At 41.9% G+C, this 26941-nt stretch overlaps 1 protein-coding gene across 6 annotated transcripts in view; it reads left to right on the forward strand.

Moving 5' to 3' along the window:
• The window catches only part of TPST2 (tyrosylprotein sulfotransferase 2), a 45700-nt gene extending 21224 nt beyond the window's left edge, over positions 1–24476 (forward strand). For 3 of the 6 annotated variants that reach the window (XM_072146761.1, XM_072146783.1, XM_072146770.1), the window contains 5 exons: positions 5439–6360; positions 7317–7515; positions 16354–16404; positions 21731–21774; positions 23824–24476. In XM_072146761.1, the coding sequence (XP_072002862.1) occupies positions 5513–6360; positions 7317–7515; positions 16354–16404; positions 21731–21760 (1128 nt within the window). In that variant the 5' untranslated portion in view covers positions 5439–5512 and the 3' untranslated portion in view covers positions 21761–21774; positions 23824–24476. Of the gene's footprint in view, positions 1–5438; positions 6361–7316; positions 7516–16353; positions 16405–21730; positions 21775–22075; positions 22166–23823 lie in introns of all 6 variants that reach the window. The other 3 variants (XR_011854911.1, XR_011854913.1, XM_072146794.1) reach the window with 3 other exon arrangements.
• Positions 24477–26941: the final 2465 nt, after the last annotated feature.

Below are 26941 nucleotides of genomic sequence, written 5' to 3' on the forward strand. Positions count from 1 at the left end.
ATTTGGTTGACAATAGCAGCCTGGATACTGAACTACCAATCCTGTCGTAATGTTTTAAAGACTTCCACATCTTCCATTGTAACAATAAGAAAAAGGAGAAGAAACTATATTTAGTTGCAGTCCTGGAACAGCTGGAAGCAATATCTGTGCTACATTATGGAGCGTGCTACATGTGATGTGCAGGTGGGAATTTTGGCCTAGGGGATGATTCTTGTATGTGCGATCCACAAAATATTCTGGAAAGGATTTATGCAATGCTTCATTCTGTAACCTGCTGCAGAAAAAGCCACATTAACAGAGAGGATTTTTTTGGAGCAAAAAATATAGATCTCTGTTTTTTGCTGTGGACTTAATGAAGAAAGTTGAGATTTTAGAAGAACTTGTGCTCCATTGCTGCCGTGGTGTCCCTCAGGGAGCTGTCATGCTGTTCCTGACATCAGTCACTTTCAGGTTTTGGAGAGATGTCACTATGTTTTCTATTAGTGATTGTAATTCATAGGACTGTATAGAAGAGGGGTGCTCCTGGAAATATCTATTGAGCGAGCTAGTCGGGGGTGATTATACTTCCTGCCTGTCAGTTGTCTGCGCTGTTTACTAAGAAAAAGTGATGAAAGTTTTGCGGTCATCTGTGTAGAGTATTTGGGACTGGCCATGACTTGGAGGTGCTGTGTATACATGATTATGTTAGATGACTTGTCTTCCTTCTATATGACACCCTGGTGTTACATTTGCTCTGGTTTCGTTATGTAGTCATCACTTTGTGATAATAGAGAAGTCTCTTGTGAGAATATTACATATCTTTATAGGTGGAGTAAGGCATTGTGCTATAACTATCCAGTTATTAAATATTTTATTATGCTTTATTTGAAAGACTTCCTATTGAAATCCTTTAAACCTTGTAAATGTATTTGTCCTGTGTGCATTAGATGGACTGCTTTATTAAAAATAGATGGTGCAGTCTGTATGCATGTTATCTTGTCCGTGTGCCAGATAGTTTTGGGTTTATGGTCACCTTGGGATACACTTTAAAGGGAACCCATCATCAGGGACCTCATTTTTACTAAAGACAGGTTCTAAAAGGCAATTACACCTGCATTCCAACGATGCCTTTGTCCCTTCTCTGAGCATTTTCATTTAATTATTATTGTGTATTTTAACTTACCTGGCTCCCTGCCAGTATTCTGTGCCGAGTCCCGGTAGTGGCTTTGGTTTGGATGCATTTCAAAACTAAACACTTGTCTCTTGCTGCTCAGTCCCTCCTCCCTTCATCCATGCTCCTCAGCTCTCAGCCACCTCCTTTCTGCCCATTTACTACCCCTCCCTCCCCCACTGAAGTCAGCTCACCTCTTCAAGCAATTCTCAAGGTGAGCTCTGTCCATGTGTGAGTGAAGGAGGAGTTGAGCAAGCAGGAAGGAGGGGGCTGAGAGCTGAGGAGAGTGGATGAAGAGAGGAGGGATTGAGCAGCATAAGACAAGCACCGAGACTCTGCACAGAATTTTGTCAGGGAGCCAGGCAAGTTAAAATATACAATTATGATTAAAGGGAACCAAGTCTGGCTGGACATGACAATTGGGAGATGTACAGGTAGCGGCTTGGAAAAGTAATATTACTTATCACCGTGGGAGGAATGTTACCAGCCAGTTTTCAACTTGGGCTACATCCACACCACATTGTATGCTTATGCCTCTTCCTCCCCCCTGAACACTGACTGCTGCTTGTTTGGGGTGTTACCATATATGGACCATGACATCACTAGGGAACCTCCCTACGCACAGCGGAGGCCAGGAGGGATGCAATAATGCTGCATTGGAGCCCCCACCGCCCCCCTTCATAGAGTTCAGTAACTAAGCAGGAGAAATCAGGATGAGTATACGAAATATACTGTGCTGACGGAGAAAAAAAACCATGCATCCTGCTACCAGTATATGCCTATGTATACGATGAGCATATACATGGGGAAACTTCCTGGCATATACACTCAGCTTATATGTAAAATGTGGTGTGAACTTAGCCTTATTCTTGTATTTATAGTAGGAATAATAGAGGAACAGTGTCTTTCAGACTTAGAAGTAAAGGGAATCTGCCATTTGATTTCATGCATTATGAACCAAACATACCTTGAGAATGCTGTAGCTACACTGATGCAGAAACATGTCTTGTTTAATACCTGAGTTAAGTGGTTTTGCTGGAAAAAACAATTATAACATTCAGCACCTTGGGAAAGCTGGATTGCATACAGGCTAAGATATTACACAAGCTTACTGAACTGTCCAGACAGGACTAATCAACCTGACCTGGACCACTCTTACACAGCAGCTGGGGGATGGTGGAGCGATTGATTACTTCTGTCTGTCAGATACAACACAGTGATTACATCATTCTCTCTAGCGGTGCATACTTAATGTAGGAGGAGAAGTTCTGGAGCAAGGCACAAAAGTGATAGAGCTTCATTATCATAATTTTATAATTGTTTTTTCAGCAAAACCACTTGGCTCAGGCGTTAAACTAGATATGTTTCTGCATCAGTGTAGCTACAGCATCAAATCAAATCAATGCATCAAATCAAATGGTAGATGTCTTGTAAATGCTAAATGATAGTGGAATGTAATAAAGAAGAGCTGCAGTATCTCGACAGAGTTGGTTATGTAACTGAATTATTGATGGATGTTCCCCTTTCTCTTTCAGAATGCACCATTTTAGGCTGCAGGACGATTCCATTATAAAGTGATTACAATATGGCTAGGTGGTTTCATGTTCTCTGATATGGTCTTATGTATCTGGTATCAATATTTCATATCATAAATGGATACTCTATTGCTTTGTCATGAATAATTTACTGGAGTTGGGTGCTATAAAGAGACCACAACTCGTCTTTACAATTCAATCCGATGCTTATACCAACAAGCCATTCTTCTGGGTCATTTCACTGTGTCCTCCATGCACATTAATCCATTGCTCTGTGTCCTTTATACACATTAATAGAAGAAAGAAAGTTCCCAGCATGTATGTTGTATATGGTGGTCTGTACCATAACTGTATTGAAAGGTGTAGCGTAGTGGGTATTTCTTTACACAATACTGTACCCCTTGCTGTTGGCAGAGAGCGGCATGTGCAGGACATAAAGCACCAGCCCTCGGATCCTGGGCTTCACTTATCAGACCTGTCTATGGTAGGGCTGTCTTTATCGGTCTTCATTTCACCTCTGACCCTGATTGATGGTTATAGGCAGCTCTGTTTGGTTATTCTTCTGGGTTAGTACCACCAGCTTTGGAGTTATCTACCTCCCTAACAGGATAGACTAAATGTTGTGGTTTCTATGGCTCTCTCACATGAAACATAATTTCTTACTGCAGCTAGGGTTTGTAGAAAATTTGGTAAATTTAACAAAAGTGTCTAGGCGAATCAGTCTAATCAGTGTCTGATTCTCTTGTGCAAATTGGGGCCATTCTCACATGAACAGTGTATCCTGGGCGGGAATACAGCCGTGCACTGGAAAGAGGACGGGTGAGCGCTATTTATCCCCCTCCACAGGGAGGAGTGCGGCACGGCGATTCGTACAGGAAAAGATAGCGCAAGCTCTACGGTGGGCAATACTTTTATTAATATGGATGGCATATTGCCCATTGAAATGCATGTGGCTATATGTTACCTGTACTGAGACGGTACGGTACGGGTAGCATACAACTGAAAATATCCGTTTGTGTGAAAGGGGCCTAAGACTGTCTATTTGTACTTTGCACTTCTTACTAGTTGTCTCAGTTTACGTCAGAAACCTGCGCCAAAATTCTGCCACATAAGCATTATTTTCTGGTGCATGTACAATTGGGTGCAGAGCTACACCCCTTTTCAACATTCTCACCCCCTTTGTCATATTCATTGTAAAAAAGCCTGAAAACTTATAAATCTGGCACAGGCAGTTTTGTCATAAACGATTAATAAATCTGCCCCAATGTGTCATCATACCTGAGCTCTATTAGCATCATTTAGTGATTTTCTTTACAGCAGCCTCATGGCTGAATGCAGCAATAACCTGGAGGTTTATGGAGAGTTTTATAGTTATGCGCTGTACATATAAGAGGTGTAGATAATGGGGCAGGTTACTTACCCAGTCCTGTCGCGATCCACCGGCGTGTTCTCCGTCGAGGATTCGGGTCTTCTGGCGATTCACTATGGTAGTGTGTCCGATGTCCACCAGGTGTTGCTGCCAGAGTTCACTATCCTATTCCTGGTGCAGGTAAGCGCTTGTCAAGCAACACATTTTTTTAAATTCCGCAGTTTTTCCGAATCCGTCTGGTTTTTCCGACGGCCAGGCCCCCGATTTCTGTCGCATGCATGCCGGCACCGATGCGCCACAATCCCAGGGCAATTCGGCGCAAAACGGTAATTTTTGGGAAACCCAACGTAAAATAGCGATTTGGGCCCTTAGTAAATGACCCAAAATATGTGACATCGGGGGAAATTTATCATCTGTCAGTGATTGAAGCCCATTTGGAGTGGAGGTGGCATAAAGGGGGATACAATCACAATTTCTGGTGGTTCGCAAGGAGTTGCAATTAATTCATGGCTAGTACATCAATGTCTATTGTCAGTAGTACAGGTAATGATGTACCAGAGGATCCTCCAGTGGGCCCTGGCTTTAACCCAATCTGAACCCCAGAAATCCAGCAGATGACGTACAAAATAGGTTCTGTAGGTTTGTTCTTAAGTTGAATTTGTATGTAAGTCGGAACTGTATATTTTATTCTTGTAACCCCCAGCCGAAAAAATTTCGGTCCCTGGATTTTAAAAATGTTTGTTTGTCATAAGGAGCCCAATTAACAATAAAGCTTTATTACAGACACCTGTGATAACTGTTATAGCTGTTTTTTTGTAGCCTAAGACTAAAGTACAGTAAATTACCAACATCCAGAGGTCCGTTTGTAAATAGCGGTTGTCTGTAAGTCGGGTGTTCTTAAGTAGAGGACAACCTATAGTAGTAAATCCTAGCTTTATAGAAAATGGTCCGATCTTGATAAGGAGCACAGAGCAGCAGGAGTACTACGCCATGGCCCACGGTTGCCTCACCTGCACACATTGCATTGCTGAGTAATCTGTTGTCCTGAGTAGTAAATCTCTTACTATATGCGGCTGCACTGTAACAATGCTGCACCAACAAGACCTGACGTGCTTCACCTATTTTCTAAAAGGATTAGTTTTAGAATGGCTGGAAATGGGAATAAAGTGATCACAAAGATCGGATGGTGAAATGGTTTACATAGCACAAAGAACCTAGCTGTCATATAGAGCTGAACACTGCCACCTTGTGTCACTTTATGTTACTGTATCCAGAGGTCGATACAACAGCACAACACTTATATTATGGCAAAACATGGATCCGATCTGGTTTACTAGTTGTAAAAGGTCTGACAATGTAACATGCATCTTTCTTTCCTCTCTAGGGACCTCATGGGAACATTATCATATTGAACATCTACCAGCTTCATTACTTGTTTCTGCATGTTGACAAGCAAGGATGCGGTTCACAATGAGGAAGGTTATCTTGGCGTTTGGATTCATGATCTTGGTGGCCTTGGCTGTGCATCTTGGCCAGCAAATGTTGGAATGTCAACAGATTCTGGATGGAGGTTATGGCCGAAAAAATCGGGGAGTTATGAAGCCTGAAAATGAAGAACTTGTAATGATGGATGCCAACAATATAGAGTACAGATACAGTAAAGACATGCCACTTATATTTATTGGAGGAGTGCCCAGAAGTGGTACCACATTAATGAGAGCCATGCTGGACGCTCACCCTGAAGTCAGGTGCGGAGAAGAGACACGGATCATTCCTCGGATTTTAGCAATGCGCCAAGCATGGTCAAAGTCCGGCAGTGAAAAGTTGCGTCTTGATGAGGCTGGTGTTACAGATGGGGTCATGGATGCCGCAGTGCAAGCCTTTATATTAGAAATTATAGCCAAACATGGAGAACCTGCAAAACTACTTTGTAATAAGGACCCCTTTACCTTAAAATCATCCGTCTATCTTTCCAAACTGTTTCCAAATTCCAAGTTTCTGCTGATGATTCGGGATGGCCGTGCGTCTGTACATTCCATGATTACTAGGAAGATAACTATAGCTGGCTTTGATCTCAACAGCTACAGAGACTGTCTGACCAAATGGAACAAAGCGTTAGAGGTCATGTACGCCCAGTGCTTAGAGGTCGGGGAGCACAAGTGCCTTCCGGTGTACTATGAACAGCTAGTGCTACATCCCAAGCAAACCATGCATGCCATTATCGAGTTTCTGGACATCCCATGGGATGATGCTGTGCTCCACCATGAGGAATTGATCGGGAAACCAGGAGGTGTATCCCTCTCTAAGTGAGTACTCCCATGGAAGGGTTTGTGTAGATCTTACCATAATCGTTTTTTATTATTATTATTTATTTATTTTTAGTAAATATGAAAAACTAGGTGTTCTTTTTTTAAATTTACCCTAGTTTGGACTGACACTTGTTCAGTGATGGTAGTGACCACCACCAAAATACTGATTACTTACCCCTGCTGTATTAACATAGAATAGACAATAACTAATACAGGCTCCAGACCAGATACAGGCGGTCTCCTACTATAGGACACCCGACTTACAGATGACCCTTGGTTAAAGACGTGTTCCTGTAGATATACACTGGTTCGTGGTCGTGTGATGTCACACAGATGCATTGCATAGCTCAAACACATTGTGTAATCAGAACTCTGTGATATAACCAGCCGTGCACCTGTGTGACATCACATGACCATGGACCAGTGTTTATCTACAAGAAGTAAACGATGAAGCTTCCTGTTGAATAAGCAAGAAGACAGCTAGCGGAGGTCTAGAAAAACGTGAAGAATTGATACAGAAAGTATATTAGAAAATTGTATAACCTTTTTTTTATTGCACAAACAATATCAATAGTTTGTTGAAATTGGACTACCCTTTTCACTGATTGTACTAGTTTGGAGAACATGCAAATACTCGGGCACAGAGAACTATTTAAGGGAACCTGGAAGGTCATTTTTAAATGATGACAGGCTCCAACAGCCTCTGTTATGTTGATTTATGTTCCCTGCCAGTAGTGTGTGGTGAGTCCCAAAGGGGCAGTTCAAATGAGAATTGCATTCCTCAGTGAGCTGACATAAGGGGGGGTGCTGAGAATGGGAAAGGGAGGGCAATGAGGAGAGAGGAGGGGGAAGGAGGTATTGTAGAGAAGTTGACTTGTGCCTGAACTCATCCTTCTGGATAGATCTTTGGCTGTCTTTCTGAGCAACTTACATTTTATTTTTTGCTTTTTCAGAACAGAAAAGTCAACAGACCAAGTAATGAAACCTGTGAATCTTGCGGCCTTGACTAATTGGGTTGGAAAGCTTCCAACAGATATTGTAGAGGACATGGCTCGAATAGCTCCAATGCTAGCTCGGCTAGGGTATGACCCCTTCGCAAACCCACCAAAATATGGTAATGCAGATGCATTGGTGGTCAACAACACCCAGAGAGTGAGTATATCTATGTCGCCAGTCCATCACCAGTAGTTTAAAATACTAACTACGACTTACAAAGGCGTCCACAACATGTCCCTTCCATATATCTCTGACCTAACCCGACAATACTGTGCCACATGTTATTGCCGTTCCTCACTAGACCTTCTTCTTCACTCTATTACCATTCGCTCTTCTCCTGTGCGTCTCCCATACTCTGGAACTCTCTACAAAAATGTCACACTCTCTTGCACGTTACAAACCATCAAACATGACCCGCAAACCCATCTGTTTAGGATTGCCTACAACACAAAATAACCCCCTAACAATGTACCCTCCCGTATAGATTGCGATGGTTCTCCCTCCACTATTTCTAGTTTATTCCCATAGTTATTACCCATATTGGTTCCAAATCGGCCTCTAAGGGGCCTTAGGCTAAGCTGATGGGTTTCTCCGTTGGTCCAGCCTAAGTTCTGTACGGGTCCCCCATGCAGGGAAGAGCAGTGTCTCATATGTCATATAACAGCCGGACCCCTGCTCTAACAGACCGCATCGGAATGGGATCTGCATACCTGGTGATGTATGCTCTCCACCCTACCGGCCTGTACTGGACTGTTTCTGCCCGTGGCAGCACCGAGCAAACTGCCTGTAATGTACGTAGGCCGAAATTACTAATGTACTGCAATACGTGCTCTTACCAACCCATAGAATAAATTAGAGATGTTATTTGGAGCGCACAGTGAAAGACATAAAAGCAGAGCCCACAAGAAAATGATACAAATGCAGTTTCTTATCAATTTTACTGCTTGTGGAATTTTTTTTCCCATTTCCCAGTTTATGGCATAGAATATAAAATATTGCCACTAGAAAGTATAATTTGTTACGCAGAGTACAAGCCCTCACACAGCTCTGTTCACAGAAAATTAAAAAAAAGTTATGGGGAGCAATAAACAGAAAGTAAAATGGAAAAAGCCCATCAGTGCCAAGGGGTTATACCACGTGATAAAAAGTTTACAAAATGAAGTCATACTCTGGGATAAGAATTTGTGGCCTGAAGCCTCATTCACATGTGGCGTCTTAGTTGTGTTTTGAAATGCAATCCAAAGGCTCCACCTGTGATCACATTTTGAGGTAACATTGTGTTTCCAATGCTAAACACAGAGGAAATGCAATCTTACCTCAACATGTGATTGGAGTTGGAGCCTTTGGACTGCGTTTCAAAACACAACTAAAACGCCACATGTGATGCGGGCCACAGGGGCTCTACAAACATGTCGCATGGGCGCCGCCATCTTGCCGAGGATTGTCGCTCCCCATGACGTCAGCGGGGAGTGGCGATCCATCGCTATGACAGCCTCGAGTCTTCCGAAGACCAGAGGCTGCTTTGTGTTAACCCATTCATTACACTGTTCTATCAGCACATTGTAATGAATGAGGAGGAGAATCCCCATATACTGCCATATTGTAGTATGGCACTATATGATAGGATCGTACAGACAACCTAGGGATAAAGTACCCTAGGGAGTCTGGGGGAAAAAAAAAAATTATAATAAAAAAACCTAAAAACTGAAATCAACTCCCTTTCCCTAGAACTGATATAAATAAACAGTAAAAATCATAAACACATTAGGTATCGACTTGCTGAGAATGCCCGATGTATCAAAATATAATAATGGTCCTTAACCCCCGTAACAGAAAAGAGAGCCTAAGTCGAAAATGGCACTTTTTTGCCATTTAAAAAAAAAAATTAAAAATTCTGTAAAAAGTGATCAAAAGGTTGCGCAGTCCTAAAAATGATAACATTGTAAACGTATTCGAAAGCCGCAAAAAACTACACCTCTCAAAGCTTTCTACACCAAAGTATAAAAAAGTTATTAGTGCCAGAAGATGGCAAAATCCCCCCCAATTTTTTTTGTCCAGGAGGTTTTAATTTTTGTAAATGTATGTAAACATTATAAAAACCTATGCAAATTTGTTATCCCTGTAATCGTGCCGACCTAAAGAATAAAGTAGACATGTCATTTGGGGCGTACTTGTGGCACGAAGGGGAAATTTACCATTTGATTCTATGCATTATGAACCAAACATACCTTGAGAATGCTGTAGCTACACTGATGCAGAAACTTGTCTTGTTTAATCCCTGAACCGAGTGGTTTTGATGAAAAAACAATTATAAAATAATGATAATGAGGCAATGTCGCTGATGTGGCTGCCCGGCGCTTCTCCCTACCCTAATTATGGGCTGCTTCAGTCTTGCCCTGCCCAGCATAAGCCGAGAATACGTCATCACTCTGTAGTCCCTGACACGCAGAAATAATCAATTGCTGCACCATTCCCCAGCTGCTGTGTATAAGTCATCCAGGTATGTTTCTGCATCAGTGTAGCTACAGCATTCTGAAGGTATGTTTTCTTCACAATGCATAAAAACAAATGGTAGATTTTCTTGAACCCCTTCGCGACTGCCTTACGGCTATATAGCTCCTATTTGCAGATGCTCCCTGCAGAAAGTACTTTTATAAACGTCTTGACAGTGAACAACTTCAAACGGCCATATCTCCGGAACCCTGGCACCTAGAAACACATTGTTTGAATGAATTGTGTATGGATGCTTAACAGAACCGGAGATACCCCCGCTTAAATTTGTACTAAAATGATTTTTATGTACAGCTTTCTGTTTTGCTTTCCGGATTTATATGACACTAGAATTGTGTTTCTACGTGCAAGGGTTCAGGAGATATAGGTGTTTGAAGCGAGCCTCAAGTGAAGTGAACTAATGCTGTAGATATTTATAACATATTTTGTTAAAAATGTACTACTTATTTTAAAAAAAACTTTAAGAAAAATGACAAAGCTTATTTTTTACATTTGTAGTCAATTATTGGCAAATTTTATAAAGAAAAAAATATGTAATTAATAAAACTATCCTATCAAACTAAAGTCTCACATGCCATGAAATAAACAAAGTAAAATATGATGTGTAAAACTTTTACAGAGATATTGTCATTTAAAGAAGTGCATAGCAGAACCTGGTCGTTTTCGGCACCAATGAACATTAATAAAAAAAAAAACTGGTAAACTCCAAAGGAAACCTTCATTTTATTTGAAATTCTCTAAAATACTTAAACGGTTAACAAGCTTCCTACATGCTGTTTTGAATAGTTGGAGGGAAGAAGTTAATAAGATGGGGTAATATATGGGGGGGTTATATTAACAGAAATCCCCAAACCCCTATAAAAATAAAATGGTCCATAAAATAATTGCTTATTATTGTAATGTATGTAACCCCTTCCAAATATACAGAGCCAAGGTGTTAATGGTGCTCTATAAATAAATAATGACAACATAATAAAATATTGTACCTAGAATTTTAAGGCAATTATAGTCCTATTCATAATGATATTGCTATAACTTGAGGAAATGTCTGTTGAATATAAAGTATAAAAATGAATTCATAGTTCCTTCATATATATATTCCTTCACCTCATACTGTGTGTTAGTATTTTCAGTGTAGTGGAATAATATCCAAGAAAAAGCCAGTGTGTACAGGCTAAAGTATATACAAGTTTTTATTTCCTTACAAATCAGCACAAACCGATGGATGCCATGCATCAAAATTTCATAAAAACATTTAAAAGTGTGAAAACACACATCAAAAACACTAGTGGACCAAAGTCGATCACAAAGGACCACATACAGCCATGAGTAGGAAAAGAAATGGGGACAGTTTTCTCAAACACTATAAATAATTGATTATTACAAAAATACACAGATACAAGACAGTCCTGGAAAACAAGAGCACAAAAGGTTAAATGTATGGACTCCTGCAGTAGTCCCTATACAAAGTGCCTATGAACCCCTTGCACACAAACATATAAATAAAGTTTAGTAGTGTAGTTGAATAATAAGTAATGGGATTCCCTAGTTGCTCAAATGCTCAAACCAGCACAAAATCTCTGAAATCAAAACTAGCCAAAGTAGAGTGAAGAATTGGAGAAATACATGGTCCCTCACTCATGGCTGGAGGTACCCCACACGTTACGTCACAATCCACAGGGGTCAGTGCCTCCCAGCCTGTGGAGTCTGCCTTTAAAGTTACAGATCGTCCACCTACCTCCAATCACCCACGTACAACACCTGTAAGAGACAGCAGTTTCGCGTGCCTGTCTGTATGAACATCAGTTTTCGCGATGAGGAAAATATCACGCGCATGCGCAGTAATACAGACTCTTGTAGTAGAGACGCCAATGCTGTCCTATCAAATACACGATTTATGCGCCTGCGCTCTTAGTACACATGAGTCGCCGCAAGCAAAAAGGAACAAGGCAAAGACTGCGACACTCCACCTTCGCATGCGCAAATTCAGGTAAGTGTCAAATAAAACTAACAGCCGACTCTGCCACTTACTGTTACTAAATGAACAACAATAAAGTACAAAAAAACGAAAGTGCAATTTGTGCTGGGCCGACTAATTCATAATATACACGATAAACTAATATGAAGCGATGTGTAAAATACAAGCGTGTAGACCCTTAATGTCCACATAAGTAACCAAAAGAATATGTTTTTATATGATAAATCGAAAAAATGTATAAAGTACACAAAGTTACAAATGCAATAGTACACCATTATCCAAAGATTGGAAGCACTGTAAACCCATCCTACCTGACAATAAAATGCAGCACCTAAGGTGCGATGAGTGCCAAGAGCAAAATTCATTAATTACAAATTCGTTATATTCGAATAAATTATGAAACAAAATATAGTGCAACCAAAACCTGGCGTCTACTAAAAATAAACAAAGGGGGTGGGGGGCAATGAAGGCATATGAACACCCCAAAAACCGTCAGCTCCACAGCTCAGTAAATTAAAGGAAATCCTTGCGCATGGCAACATATTCCAAAATATAACAAACTGGTACAACATTATATAATATATTAAACAATATATTTTATATATTAAAATATATATTAAACAATATGTAATCAAGAGATAATATACACAAGATGAATTAAGTGAGGTCCAGAGGGCTCGGATCTTGCCACAGGATCCCATGAAGTCATCCCAGGGGAATCCGAAAGCAGGTAAGAAAAAGAGTTGCATACAAGGCACATCAAGGTCAGAGGGATCAAGGTTGCATACCAAGAAGGAAATGAAGGATTGTGACATCCATTCGGAAAATTCTGTAGGCAAGTTGTAAAAAGTAAAAAAATTAATAATAAAATATTATAATATTATAAAAAGGTGTATGAAGGGACCATAAAGGTCTAAAAAAGCGTATTTTTAATTTTGGAACTATATCATTTTTTACATCTTTTCACATCTCCTCAGGAACTTTATTCCAAGTGTAGGGGGACCAGAAGGGTCCCATGTCTAAAGGGGGATACGTGTATCCCAGTTGTGCAGGGAAAAAAAAAATTTAGACAAAAAAATATATAAATATATACATGTATGTACACTTACCTACACGTGAAATTCCAGAGAAACATCAGGCCCAGAGGCAGATCATTGCTGTTTATAATAGCCTGAAAATAAAAGGTCCTCATTAATTCCCCGGCGGGCAAGGCTCCCAAGATTATAAACCCAACGGGCCTCCCTACTTAATAATTCAGGTATAATATTGCCACCTTATGGCAGGCCGCACTATGTCAAGGCTCACCATCAGGATGCCTTGGGTCCTACCTGAATGTTTTTGTTGAAAATGTGTAGCCACCGTTGAAAGGGTCTTGTCCTGGCTAAAATGTGAGCTGGCATTAGTGATACTTGAAGGATGCTGTTGGATTCTTTTCCTTAACTCCTGTGTGGTTTGGCCAACATATATCTTCTGAATAATGCAGGAGACTAATCGTTGCGGTGCTTTAACGATACAAATCGGTATGAAGACTGCTGTCTCGAATGCTGAATTTCAGATCCAAAAATTCCACTGTAACCTGTGAGACATTGTGAGTAAGAATAATGTGAAAAGGGTTTTGGTTTAGATTTGCGATAAAAGATTCACAGGCCTCCAACGGTCCATCCCAAAGCAGCAGGATATCATCTATGAAGCGAAACCACCCCAAGGTATGTTGTATGGGAGGATGGGTACACGTGTGCGCCCTCACACCACCCCAAAAATAGGTTGGCGTAGGAGGGAGCACACCTTGCACCCATCGCTGTTCCAGAGGCCTTTCTGTAATATTCTCCATCACAAACAAAGTAACTTTGTAACCCAAAAGTTCAATCAAAAAAGAATCGTGGCGCCGATGACCTGTTGAATACCTATCCAAGAAGGTAGAGACTGCATAAATGCCGTCATTATGTGCAATGTTTGTATATGATGATTCGACGTCAAGGGTCACACGCCACACATTTTCTGGTACAGTGAGGCTTTGAATTTTCTGAATAAGATCCGTAGAGTCACAAATATATGATTTTAAGTCCAACACCAATGGTTGCAGAAAGTAGGCAATATACATACATGCCTTCTCCCAATCCCCGACACAATGGGCCTCTTAGGAGGGCAGGCCAGGGACTTGTGGACTTTTGGAAGCATATAAAACGTGGGTGCCACAGTGGGTTCCACTCACAAAAATTTGTGCTCTTTGTTTGATGTTCTACTGTAATTGTGTGCTGAGCAAAGAAAATGGTCTAATTTCTTTTTTAAAACCTCAGTGGGATCAGAGGGGAGGGGGAAGTAGTAGGTTCGATTACTCAATTGTTGCCTGGCCTCCTTTAGGTATAAGTCCGGGGGCCACAGAACCACATTCCCCCCTTTTTTTATCCGCCTCCTTGATCAAAAATTCAGGGTTGGACCTGAGAGTTTGTATTGCTGCTTTTTCTTCCCTTGTAAGATTCTCCTGTGCACATCTATTAAGAGGTACATTCTCTGTGTCACCCGGTTATAGAACAATTGCAAGGTAGGGATTAGTCCCAAGTTGGGCGTAAGTTGGGAGGGTACCCGTAGAGGACAGGGTTTCCTACCTGTGATCTCCGTTGATTCATTTTCATTGAGTAGATCCAGGAGGTTTCTCAGGGTCTGTCGATCTTCTTCTGGTGCCCTGTTAAATTAGGTTGATGGTATAACATCTTGAAAGCGAGTTGTCTGCAGAAAAGAAAAATATCTTTAATTAACTGAATTTGTCAAGACGATGCACTGGAGAGAAGGTTAAACCTCTCCCTAGCACTGGCAGTTCTGCATCGTTCAAATTGTATGTGAAAAGATTAATAACCTGAAGACCACTCCCCTCCATGCCCCTAGTGGCAGGACCTTGGATTACTTGCCCCGCTGATTCCCCCGTTTGTGCGAGGGAGACTAGACCCTGTTCTGGGGCCCTCTTTTTATGGACTGTGTAGCCCCTGCCATGCTTTCCCCAACTGGCTCTATGCATCGCTGGTTCCGGAAAAAAAAATATCCTCGCTGGAAGATTGTTCATTCATTGTTTGGTTTCTGGGGGTACGCCTAAAAAATCGTCTCTGATTACCCTGGTGGTTCCAACAGTAGGCTTTGTTATTATCAAAATCCTGTTTGTTGCGTCTAATTTTATCCCGCTTGTTCTGAATTGCCTCCTTTTCAAGCTTGTCTATGACTTCCTTGAGTTGTGCGCCTTAAATGGTTGAACCTGGGTGACCTCATCAAAATTGACCAATTTACTCTCTAGAGTTTGAATCTAATCTCTAGTACGTGCCAGAATCTGTTTATTATTAAGGAGCAAATGTATCAAAATATTGGAGCACTGCAACAAACAGTTCTCACATATCTGTTTAAAGTCGGTATCTGCCTCCCAGGATGGAAAAATCGGTATCCTTATTTTAAGTTTTAAATACTCCTCGAGGCTCCTGATGTTCCAATAAACCTTCGTAAGGGTTTTGTGAGCTTCCGGGAGTTCCTCCAAAAAATCAATTGAAAGCTCATATCACCAACCAAGACCATCTCTGACATCCAGTAACAAGCCAGACTGACTGGATCAAACATTTTCTCTAGATTTTAGATCCATGTTCCAAATAATAAGGCAAGTGCCAAAATAAAAAAAACTACAAACTCCACTGGAAAAAGCCTTACAAGGACCGAGAGAGTCTCATCAATAACTTGCATATATGCAAATAGTGGAGATAAGCAATATTATTAAGTAGCCATCACACTGTATCCAATATGTAGCAATATCCAAGAAAAAGCCAGTGTATACAGGCTAAAGTATATACAAATGTTTGTCTTACAAATCAGTGCAAACAGATGACAAGCATCAAAATTTCATAAAACCATAAACACACATCAAAAACACCAGTGGACCAAAGTCGATCACACAGGTCCACATACAGCCACGAGTCAAAAAAGAAATAGGGACAGGTCTCTCAAATACGATAAATAATAATTGATTATTACAAAAATACACAGATACAAGAGCACAAAAGGTTAAATGTATGGACTCCTGCAGTAGTCCCTATACAAAGTGCCTAAGAACCCCTTGCATGCAAACACATAAATAAAGTTTAGTAGTCTAGTTGAATAAGGAGCAATGGGATTCCCTAGTTGCTCAAATGCTCAACCCAGGACCAAATCTCTGAAATCAAAACTAGCCAAAGTACAGTGAAGAGTGGGAGAAACACATGGTCCCTCACTTATGGCTGCAGGCACCCCACACGTTACGTCACAATCCTGCGACTTCTTCAGGGGTCAGTGCCTCCCAGCCTGTGGAGTCTGCCTTTAAGTTTACTTGGCATCCACCTACCTTCAATCACCCACGAACAACACCTGTGAGAGACAGCAGTTTCGCGTGCCTGTCTGTATGAACATCAGTTCTCGTACTGTAATGGACTATTATTTTAGTATTCTTTCATGTGTAATCTTATTACTTGTTGTCCTTTATGCTTAATATGTTTCAGATCTTAAAGGGTGACTTTAAAACACCAAGTAGCCTGAAAGGATTTATTCAGGTAAGCCTTCTTTGCATAAATATTTTTTTTTAGTTTACTTATTTAATGTGTTATTTATTTCATTTCTTCAGAATTCAAACTGAATGAAAGAATTAAAAAAAAAACCACTTTACCATGTCACATTATACCTTACCCTTTATGGCTGCCTTTCATGTTTAACATGGAAAGTGTGGCCTAAAATTCTGGCTTTTCCCGCCATAGGTGATGGGTAACGTGCCCTCCCCTTCTCCCTGAAGAGGAAGACTGCAGGTCACTTTGCTCCCGCAATTCTTTCACATACACCCAAAATTAAATGTTATCATCTGACCACTGGGACCTCTACCTATCATAAGAACATGGGGCTTGTTTTCTAAATTAACAGACTTGCAGTGGACCCCTTTATATTTTTGTTATAGACAGCTGTGATGTATTATACTACATGTCAGTGGATAGTTTACTGTGTTAAAATAAGAGGATTCTTTAATATTTATTGCTCAAAAAAATAAAAGGAACACTCAAACGACACATCCTAGATCTGAATGAATCAATCACAGTTATTAACCAATGGAGGCCTGGATTTGGAATCACCCACAAAATGAAAGTGGAAAAACGCACTACAGGCTGATCCAGCTTTGATCTAATGTCCTTAAAACAATTCAAAATGAGGCTCAGTATTTTGTGTGTGCCTCTCTGTGCCTGTATGACCTCCCTACAACGCCTCAGCATTCTCCTGATGAGGGTGCGGATGGTCTCCTGAGGGATCTCCTCCTAGACCTGGACCAAAGCATCCACCAACTCCTGGACAGTCTGTGGTGCAGAATGTCCCCAGATTCGGGTCTGGGGAACAAGAAGGTCAGTCCATAGCCTTAAATCCTTCCTCTAGCAGGAACTGCGGACACACTCTCCACCCACATGAGGTCTAGCATTGTCCTGCATTAGGAGGAACCCAAGTCCAACCACACCAGCATATGGTCTACAGTACCTAATAGCAGTCAGGCTACCCCTGGTGAGCACATGGAGGGCTGTGCAGCCCTCAAAAGAAATGCCACCCCTCGCAATAGCTGACCCATTGCCGAACCGGTCATGCTGAAGGATGTTGCAGGCAGCAGATCGCTCTCCACAATGTCTCCAGACTCTGTCACATGTGCTCAGTGTGAACCTTCTTTCATCTGTGAAGTGCACAGGCTGCAGTGTTGAATTTGTCAATCCTGGTGTTCTCTGGCAACTGTCAAGCGTCATGCACTGTGTTGGGCTGTGAGCATCTGTACATGTCTGGCTCTCATACCTTCCTCATGCAGTCATTTTCTAACCCTTTGTGCAGACACATGCACATTTGTCGCCCGCTAGAGGTAATTTTGCAAGGGCTCTGGTAGTTCTCCTCCTGTTCCTCAAGTAAAACAAGAGAAAAGACAACTGGCGGGCACTATCTTCGACGAAACTGATTTTTTCTTCAACCACACACTTGGACTATGGACTGGGACCAGTATATCCAGTATTGGACCTTCTGAAGGTGCTCAGTCAATATCAGAGGAGTAAAGTAAACAAACTAGAAGAAGGTAACGGCACTCACTGTTATTTTCGTTGTCGAAAATAAAAAACGTCCTTTATTATAAACCAAACATATAGGGAGGTAACTTAGCAAGCCTTGGCAACGGGGCAGTTTCGCACCCTATGGTGCTTTCTCAAGCCGATGACCCCGCCCTCATGCGTCATCACATAAATGCACGTGACTGAAGGTTCAACTCGTACTACAATGGAACGAGACGAAGTACAGTAAGATGACGGCTGAATTATGCAAGGCGAAAATAGAGCTGAGAACCAGGATGTCCGATAACGTCTGGCAGAACTTCTTAAAAAAACTAGAGAAGAAATCTGATGCAAATTGAAGGAAAAGAAATGAAAAAAAGAGATAAATTCTTGCATGACAAGCTGATTTTGACCAAGATTAGATTTTCAATTAGAATACCCCAACCCCGAGGAGAAAATGCTTCAGAGGCCAGCAGAACCGGAAACTGAAATCCACCGAGTCTGATTCAAGTACATCCGAGGCCCAGCTCGAAGGAGGAGTTGAAGGTAGGATCGAACAACAAGGTCCCGAAGTGGGGGACAGTTTGTCTGCAAGGGGACCGAGTTCATCCACGATGCCTGTAACCCCTTTAGGCGCAGGACCCAGAGGAGCCGAGGCAAAAGGAGGAAGAGGAAGGTGCTTCGGAAAGAAGCGGAAACAAGTCTTGTGGCGGTAGACCGTCGGGAGGTAACCGGTGACAGTCCTGCTGACAAGACCATGGTCCTCCCTCCATTCACTCCTCTAAATTCCCTCCTCCCCTTATCCCCCCTAATGTGCCTGCTCTGGTTAGTGAAGCAGAGATCAATTTACTATTGGGAATTGGGGTAGAAAGCCCTACTGTGGAACCCTCAGTAGAAACAGTATTGGAAATGGTGGCCTTTAAAGGTGGTGTACCCTCCACGTCTTGTCCCCCACCCTTGCCGGCAGGCTCACCTATTGATCTTAAGAGAACGCATTCTGGAGGAGGTCCGTGCTTTGGTGTACCCTAAGGTACCCAACAACCTTACAAGGGAAGAAAAACAGTCGCTTGATCACCTTAGTTCTCGTACAGATTTGGTGGTAAAGCCCGCCGACAAGGGGGGTAACGTGGCTATGTGGCAGCTGCAGGAAGTTAATACCTATGCCATGCTAGAAGGTAACCCGACCTGTAGATATCAAAACAGACTTCGGTCCTTTTTTTACTTTGGGGCATGGAACAGAGAATCATTTCAGACAGAAGGCAGCCAGGCTACTCCCTCTTAACCCACGGTACCCTAGTTGGTACTTTCTCCCTAAGGTACATAAGACCTTGGTTGATCCTCCAGGCTGTCCAATTGTGGCAGGGATCAGTTTGTTATTCGAACCCCTGTCACAGTACCTTGATTGGCTGCTTATTGAAGGATATACCATCATCTTTAAAGGAAACCTACCACTTAGAATGGCAGAGGTAAGCTGTAAGTACCGAGCACCAGCTCAGGGTGAGCCGGTGCCGGTACTTACTTTCGTTAGTGTTATAAACCGCGGTATTGCGGTTTTAACACTGTTTAAACTTTAGAGCAGAAGACGCTTCGGCGCTGCGTGCGCCTCCATAGGAAACAGCGCCGAAGCCCCTTCTGCTCTAAAGTTTAAAAAGTGTTAAAACCACAATACCGCGGTTTATAACACTAACGAAAGTAAGCTCCGGCACCAGCTCACCCTGAGCTGGTGCTCGGTACTTACAGCTTACCCCTACCATTCTAAATGGTAGGTTTCCTTTAAAAGACACCAATGCCTTCTTTGGGTTGTTAAAGGATTTACAGTGGCAGGAGTCCTACTGCCTAGCATCCATCGATGTGTAGAGCTTGTATATGCGGATTCCACAGGAGCTGGGGGTCGAGTGTATTAGGGAAGTTTCAGTAAATGCCGGGCAGAGTCAGAAATATATTGATTTCGTGTGTAAGGGTCTCTGACTGGTACTCTACCACAATGCCTTCATGTTCGAGAGCAAGTGGTTTGTCCAGAAAACTGGTATGGCAATGGGCACCCCCGTTGCCCGTACCTTTGCGAACATCTTCCTGGCGTGCTTTGAGAGCCACCATGTCTTTTCTCTGGACAACCGCTATGCATCAAACGTGAAGGCATACTATCGCTACGTGGATGACGTGTTTTTGGTATGGGAGGGCTCGGTATCCGGCTTCCCTGCCTTTGTGCTATACCTTAATACTACCAACAGTATGAACATGCGTTTTACATCCGTTTTTGGTAACAAGAGCCTGGAATTTCTGGATGTGCTTTTAATGGAATCAGGAGAATTTGGTTACCATAGCGTTCCGCAAGCCCACAGCCACCAATTCCTTACTACAGCACCGTAGTTTCCATCCAGAGCATACGAAGAATAGATTCCTGTACAGTCATTTCTTCCGGTTGAGGAGGATTAATAGCGATGTGGACAGGTTTCTAGTACAGGCACATGAATTGAGGGACAGATTGTTAGATCGGGGGTACCCGTTAGAACTCCTGGAAAATGCACAGAGGAAAACGATGGGGGTCCCCTGTAGAGAATTATTGAGGGGCATAAATAGGAACAGGAAGATGGGGACGACGGTGGTTGATTTGAGTATTACTCCTGTGAGAGCGCAATAGGCTTGGCTATACAAAGAAACTGGCATATATTGAGGCAGGACCCCAATCTGACGACGATTACATCTGACAGACCATTGGTTGCCTTTAGAAGGAGCACTACAATTAGGGACAAATTAGTTCATAGTAAACTTCTTCCCCAGGGGGGCTACATGGCTCCAAAAATACCACCTCCTGGGACCTGTAGTTCTCCTACACCCTGTCTTTTTATCATCACCTGTTTTCATGAATTTAACTTAATCTCACGATCTGGTGTATAAGCGTGTATCATTGGTGTTATTTAAACAATGTTTTATAGATGTTACAGGTTGTGAGTTACATTGTTTGAAGCTTAGTGTGGCGCCGCCCACCTGTGGTTATGTGTATTTACGTGATGACGCATGGCCACAGCTCACATTGATGTGCCATCCTGGGCCACTTGGATGAGCCACTTGTGTGTGGGTTGTAAAATCCGTCTCCGGCTAGGGTGTGAAAGCGTTAGCAACATTCAATATTGACCAAAACGTCAGCCAGAAAGCATAGGTACTGAGAAGTGGTCTGTGATCCCCTCCCGCAGAACCACTCCTTTAGTTAATTGCCTGTGAAATTTATTGTCAATCAGTGTTGCTTCCTAAGTGGACAGTTGGATTTCACAGAAGGTTGATCAAGGGCTCTTTCACTTTGGCTTTGTTTTTCACGTCTGTAGTTTAGTGATTTCCACAGATGCCTCTCACAGCCATTGATTTCTATGGGTGTTATTACATTGGCTTGTATTTTCACTGATGTGGATCACAAAAAGCAATAGAAGTCGATGGGTCCATAAAAAAACAGATGAAACCTCAATTTTTTTCACTAATGAGGCTGAAAAACCAGGTATGATGTTTTCAAAGCAATGTTAAACCTTCAGTCTTTTTTGGCGGACACAGAGACAAAATGGATGCATCGAGGAGACACAACGAAGACTAAACACAAAAGATGCGCAACTGAAGCTGAACATCAACGCCAATTTTGTGTTGTTTAAGTGTTTTCGCTTTATTTTTTGAGCAGTGTATAATTAAGGAATGTTAAAGAAACTGTTAAAAATTGATATTTTTTTTTGATTTTTTTTTTTGTTACTGTTGGATACTACATTTTCCCTACATGTTGTGGTAAATATGGTTATGTACATTTGTGATAATTGTGATTCTTTTTCTTTATTTGAAGATTCATCAGAATAATTCATCACACTCGTGATCGCAGCTACGCAGGTAAAATTCTTACATCTTTTTGGAGGCAGGAAGTACAAAAATAGCAATTTTGTCATTTATTTATTTTTTATGGCCATCACAATACCCTCTTTTCCTAGGTTTTTAAGGATAGGGTTTTATTATTCTTTTTAGAGAATAAAAAAATTATGGGGTAAAGGACAAATAAGTTTTTATTTTTAAGGTCTAATATTTTTTTATTTTAATATTTATGTAAAGGAGTTGGCCACTTTACAAGTCTTCCATTAGACATGTCGCTGCTTGACATCAATGTGACCTCATTCTCTCTTCATTTCTCATACAGCATGTCCACTGCAGCCCTGACTGAGCCAGGCAGTGGAAGGGGGGTAGGAACAGAGCATTGTTCCGGCTTCACCTATTCAGCAGAGATCAGGCATGTAAATATGTAAGATGTAGACTCTGCACACATTATAAAAGTAGGTTGCAGTACTTCTTAATGACTTGAGTAACATTCAACGATTATGTACAACGCTGTAAAGGCATATAAGCAACTTTAAACCGTAAATGTAAAATGTATAAAAAAAAAATTCTATAGCTGTAATAGCTGAAATCTAGCATTTTTCTAATATACATTAATTACACATGTCTGCCCGCCCACTCCCTCTCCCTTCAGCCCTGCAATCTGGTTTCCAAGAAGAATCTGTACTGTGCAACAAGAGACGCAGGCTACAGACTCTTGTGCCAGCAAAGGGGAAGGCTTTGCAATGTGCTCACTCCCGTCTGTGCTCAATAATTATAGTAAGCATGTCTGCTCTGTCCTGTCTGCAGTCTGCCCTCCTGTTCCCACACACATCCCACCTCTTTTCAGTTTAATAAAGAATCTGCATACCATCCTCTTCTCTCTAAACTTTGACAAAGCTACAGTCAGGTCAGTGAAGAGAAGGGGAAGGGTCAGAACAGTATCCTAGTAGAATGATCTGTAATGCATCATGGCAGGTAGTGTATAGCAGGTAGTGAGCACAACAGCCATGTCTATATCCAAATAAAATCTTTCTGTTTAAAAATACATATATATGCATAAATATATTTGTGTGTGTTTTGGTCACCGTAACTGGAGTGGATATTAGTTTTACATACAACATACTAACATTTCATTTATCTGTTAGGTTAGGGACACATCTTATGTTGGGGACACAATTATGAGAGAGTCCAGCATTATGGGAAGTGAGGGAAACTTCTTTGACCTCTGTTCCCATAGCTGATGTCACAGCCACAAAGTTTCCGCCCCCTTCAGGAGAAGCTGGAGAGGATTTTGCACATAGTGCTGATAGACATATAGGGCTGGATCTCAGAAGCCAGCAGCATGGTATAGGTATCATTGCAATTTATGTCAAAGGCTGTCTCCAACTGTGCGAAAACTAATTTGAATCAAACTGGGCGTGGCCTGTACTGGCCAGTCTCCTGCGCACCGCTTCACGGATCTCACACCTACCCTCTGTCATCTGGCTGACCGGTCCGTGTCCTCCCTCCACTCACTGCGCAGAATTTGGCCAGCCGTATGACGTGGGAGGGAAGGTGTGGGATTCATGAGGAGATGAGCAGGAGCCGCCCAACTTGCCCGTACAGGCTCGCTAGATTCCCCACCTGGTATCCAGTCAAAGTACATTTTATCCATTCGGGAGCAGAGATTTTTTTTAAACAAGGGTGCCTTTGTGGTATTAGGGCTCTATGGGAGACTGTTAAAAGATAACATTTCTGTAAAAGGTGGCGTTTAACTTTTTTTTAATATAATGTCACACAAGGGCACTTGCACATGGACTCACATTGTTGTTATAACACTGTAATACTCTGTAATACACTGTAATACTCACAAAGAATCATGATCGCTTTGCGGTGGGCTGTAGGGGTGAATCCCCTTTCCTCCTTATCTGCCCTGATCAATGTTAATTTACCATGGGACTTATAGATATGTTGGACCTTCATAGAAATTTGGAGTTTTTTCTTTTTTTTGGTACCTAATTAAACTTGCATCATATTAATTTTACTGTTTTTTTTGTATTTTCTTTACAATATTACTTTTTTTATTTTCAGGTTTTAAAGTTCAACGTCTTGTCATGAAGATGAGATAGAAAAATCCTGATGTTGAAGGAATACGGATATCCAAGCATATTGCTTGCCAAATATTGCCAAACTGTGACTGTCCAGAGCGAATGTATTTGCACTTGTTTGTACGCTTCATCTTTTCAGACTTGTTGGTTAAATTGGACATTCATAGCTCATCTGACTTTACTGTGAAGCTGGGATCTTTGATTTGTTACTGAATATGGAGCCAGTATTTTATAAGGAGCCACAAGAGGCTTTTATTTTTGCCACATTAAGCACTGACAAGTAACTGGTATAAAAGCGGTTCAGATGATACTGGACCGATGAGGCGAGGCATCTTCAGACCTATTAATAATAGATGCTTTTATTCCAACACACAAACTGGTGACATGAAGGAGTGTCTGCAATAACTAGTTTTATTCTTTTATCTTCACAAAAGACTGATGCATTGTAATAGTCCATCATTTTGTTCCAAGTGGTTGAAAACAAAAGAAAAAAATAACAGTGAAGATGGTTTTTACCGCAGTGTTAAACTTTTATTCTTCAAATCTCTATTTAAACTTTTAATATATGATCCATCGCGTTCCAAGTTTTCATTCATATTTCATGATATTAAACTGTTTTAATGAAGTGCCAAATTATTTCCAGCTTTTATTTGTATTCGAGATTTCTATCCACACACAAATATTTTACCAGGTGAGTAGTAGTACACAATATACAATGTTACTTAATAATAATAATAATTCCTTTATTTATATGGTGCACATAGAGCTTGCCAAACTAGTCCCTGTACCCAATGGGGCTCACAATCTAATCAATCTACCATTATGTTTTTGGAGTGTGGGAGGAAACCGGAGGACCAATAGGAAACCACACAAACACAGAGAGAACATAAAAACCCTTTGCAGATGTTGACCTGGATGAAACTTAAAACCAGGACCCCAATGCTGCAAGACTGTAGTGCTAACCACTGAGCCACCTTACTTGTACTTGTTTCTAAAGGCAGTTGGTATGCAAATCTGCATACATTCATCCCCTGTGGCATACTATGAACCCAGGCTATTACTCCAGCAAAGAGTTCTCAGGACTGAAGGCATCCTCTTGACTCTAAAGCAACCCAGGACTTGCACTGCTCAGCTCCTGCTGTTCACTGGGCCCTGTAGGGAACCTACCGTGATAATTCTAATTACTCCTCATTCTTTCTGCTGTACATAGGTGTACTTTAAGGGCCAGCGGTGGTCCAGTGGATCCACACATCCCACCATCGTGGTCCCGCAATATCAGCAGATTGCCATACAACGTGAACAGCTGGGTCAAGTAACCGCCATGCCGCAACAGCTCCTAGCCACTCAGCATCAATTTCAGCATCATGTTCCTGAGACTGCTCCTGTGAAGTCTGCTGCTACCCCGGCTAGCTTTCCTGTGGCTGAACCCAGGCTACAACTCCCAATGCCCGAAAAATATGATGGGGACCCCAAGCTGTGCAGGGGCTTTATTACCCAGTGCTCCCTGCACATTGAACTCATGCCGTCTCAGTTTGTCACGGAGTGATCCAAGGTGGCATTTATCATCTCCTCTCGGGGAAGGCCCTGGCCTGGGCTACTCCTCTGGGGCATAGACGGCTCGGTCACGGCTACTTATACAGCATTTCTGGCAGAATTCTGCTCAATGTTTGAAGAACCTACTTTGTCCTCCTCTGCTCTTCCATGGGAGAATATGCTATGCTTTCCAGTTCCGGACCCTGGTCTTGGAGCTCTCCTGGAACGATGCAGCCCTGTCCGCAACCTTTTGGAAAGGGCTCTCTCCTCAAGTCAAGGACACAGTGGCCGCTCGTGACCTGTCGTCTACCCTGAGTGGTCTCATCACCTTGGCCACTCGGATTGACATGGGGTTTAGTGAGCATACCGAGGAGTTACGTCACAAGCAACCTCAAGTCCGTCTACAACGTCTGCTTCGCTTGGCTCCTGCTTTTGAAAGGCCAGTCCAGCCTACGGCCGTACCACCTGCAGAGGAGCCTATGCAGGTGGACTGAGCTCAGCTGTCTTCCCAGAAACAATCTAGGCAACTTCAGGAGAACCTCTCTACTGTGCCAGCCCGGAGCACTTCCTACGGACCTGTCCACTCTGTCCTCAGCATCTGGGAAACGCACGCAACTAGGTTTCTTGGGAGAAGCGTCCTCAACAAAGCTTCTCAACGTCTGAACATACCTTTCTTACGTGACCCGTTTCCTGCATCTGCCCTCCTGGATTGCGGCTCGGCAGGAAACTTCGTGGATGTTGCCTTGGTCTCTCAGTACCATCTTCCTGTGGTCCGTTGCTGTTTTGTGCACATGTGTGCCTTTTAAATGTTTTTAATATTACCTATGAATTTTTGATTAAAGATTAAATATACATCCTATCTTTTTGTGTAGTTCATAAATCTTCCACACCCTAACGTATATTATTGAACATTGATGAACATTGAAATAAAAGGGTAATCTAGAAGCCACATGGTATGATTTTCTCAAATATACCGGTGCAAGTGGTTGTAAAGGCAAAAATTTAAATCTCTAATATATACAGTACAGACGAAAAGTTTGGACACACCTTGTCATTCATAGAGTTTTCTGTATTTTCTGATTATAAAAATTGTAGATTCACACTAAAAGCATCAAAACTATTAATTAACACATGTGGAATTATATACTTAAGAAAAAAAAGTGTGAAACAACTGAAAATATGTTTGCTGCTAACTGCTTTGCACACTCTTGGCATTCTTTTGATAAACTGCTAGAGGTAGTCACCTGAAATGGTCTTCCAACAGTCTTGAAGGAGTTCCCAGAGATACTTAGCACTTGTTGACCCTTTTGCCTTCATTCCACGGTCCAACTCATCCCAAACCATCTCTATTTGTTTTTGGTCTCTTTAGGCCAGGGCAATTGGCATAGCATCCCATCACTCTCCTTCATGTTGTAGCCCTTACACAATCTGGAGGTGTGTCTGGGGTCATTGTCCTGTTGAAAAATAAACTAAACGCAACGCGGGTGGAATAGCATGCCGCTGCAAGATGCTGTGGTAAACTGGCTGATTCAGTATACCTGAATTAATCCCCAACAGTGTCACCAGCA

The sequence above is a fragment of the Engystomops pustulosus genome, chromosome 1 (assembly GCF_040894005.1).
Source record: "Engystomops pustulosus chromosome 1, aEngPut4.maternal, whole genome shotgun sequence".
Lineage (NCBI taxonomy): Eukaryota > Metazoa > Chordata > Amphibia > Anura > Leptodactylidae > Engystomops > Engystomops pustulosus.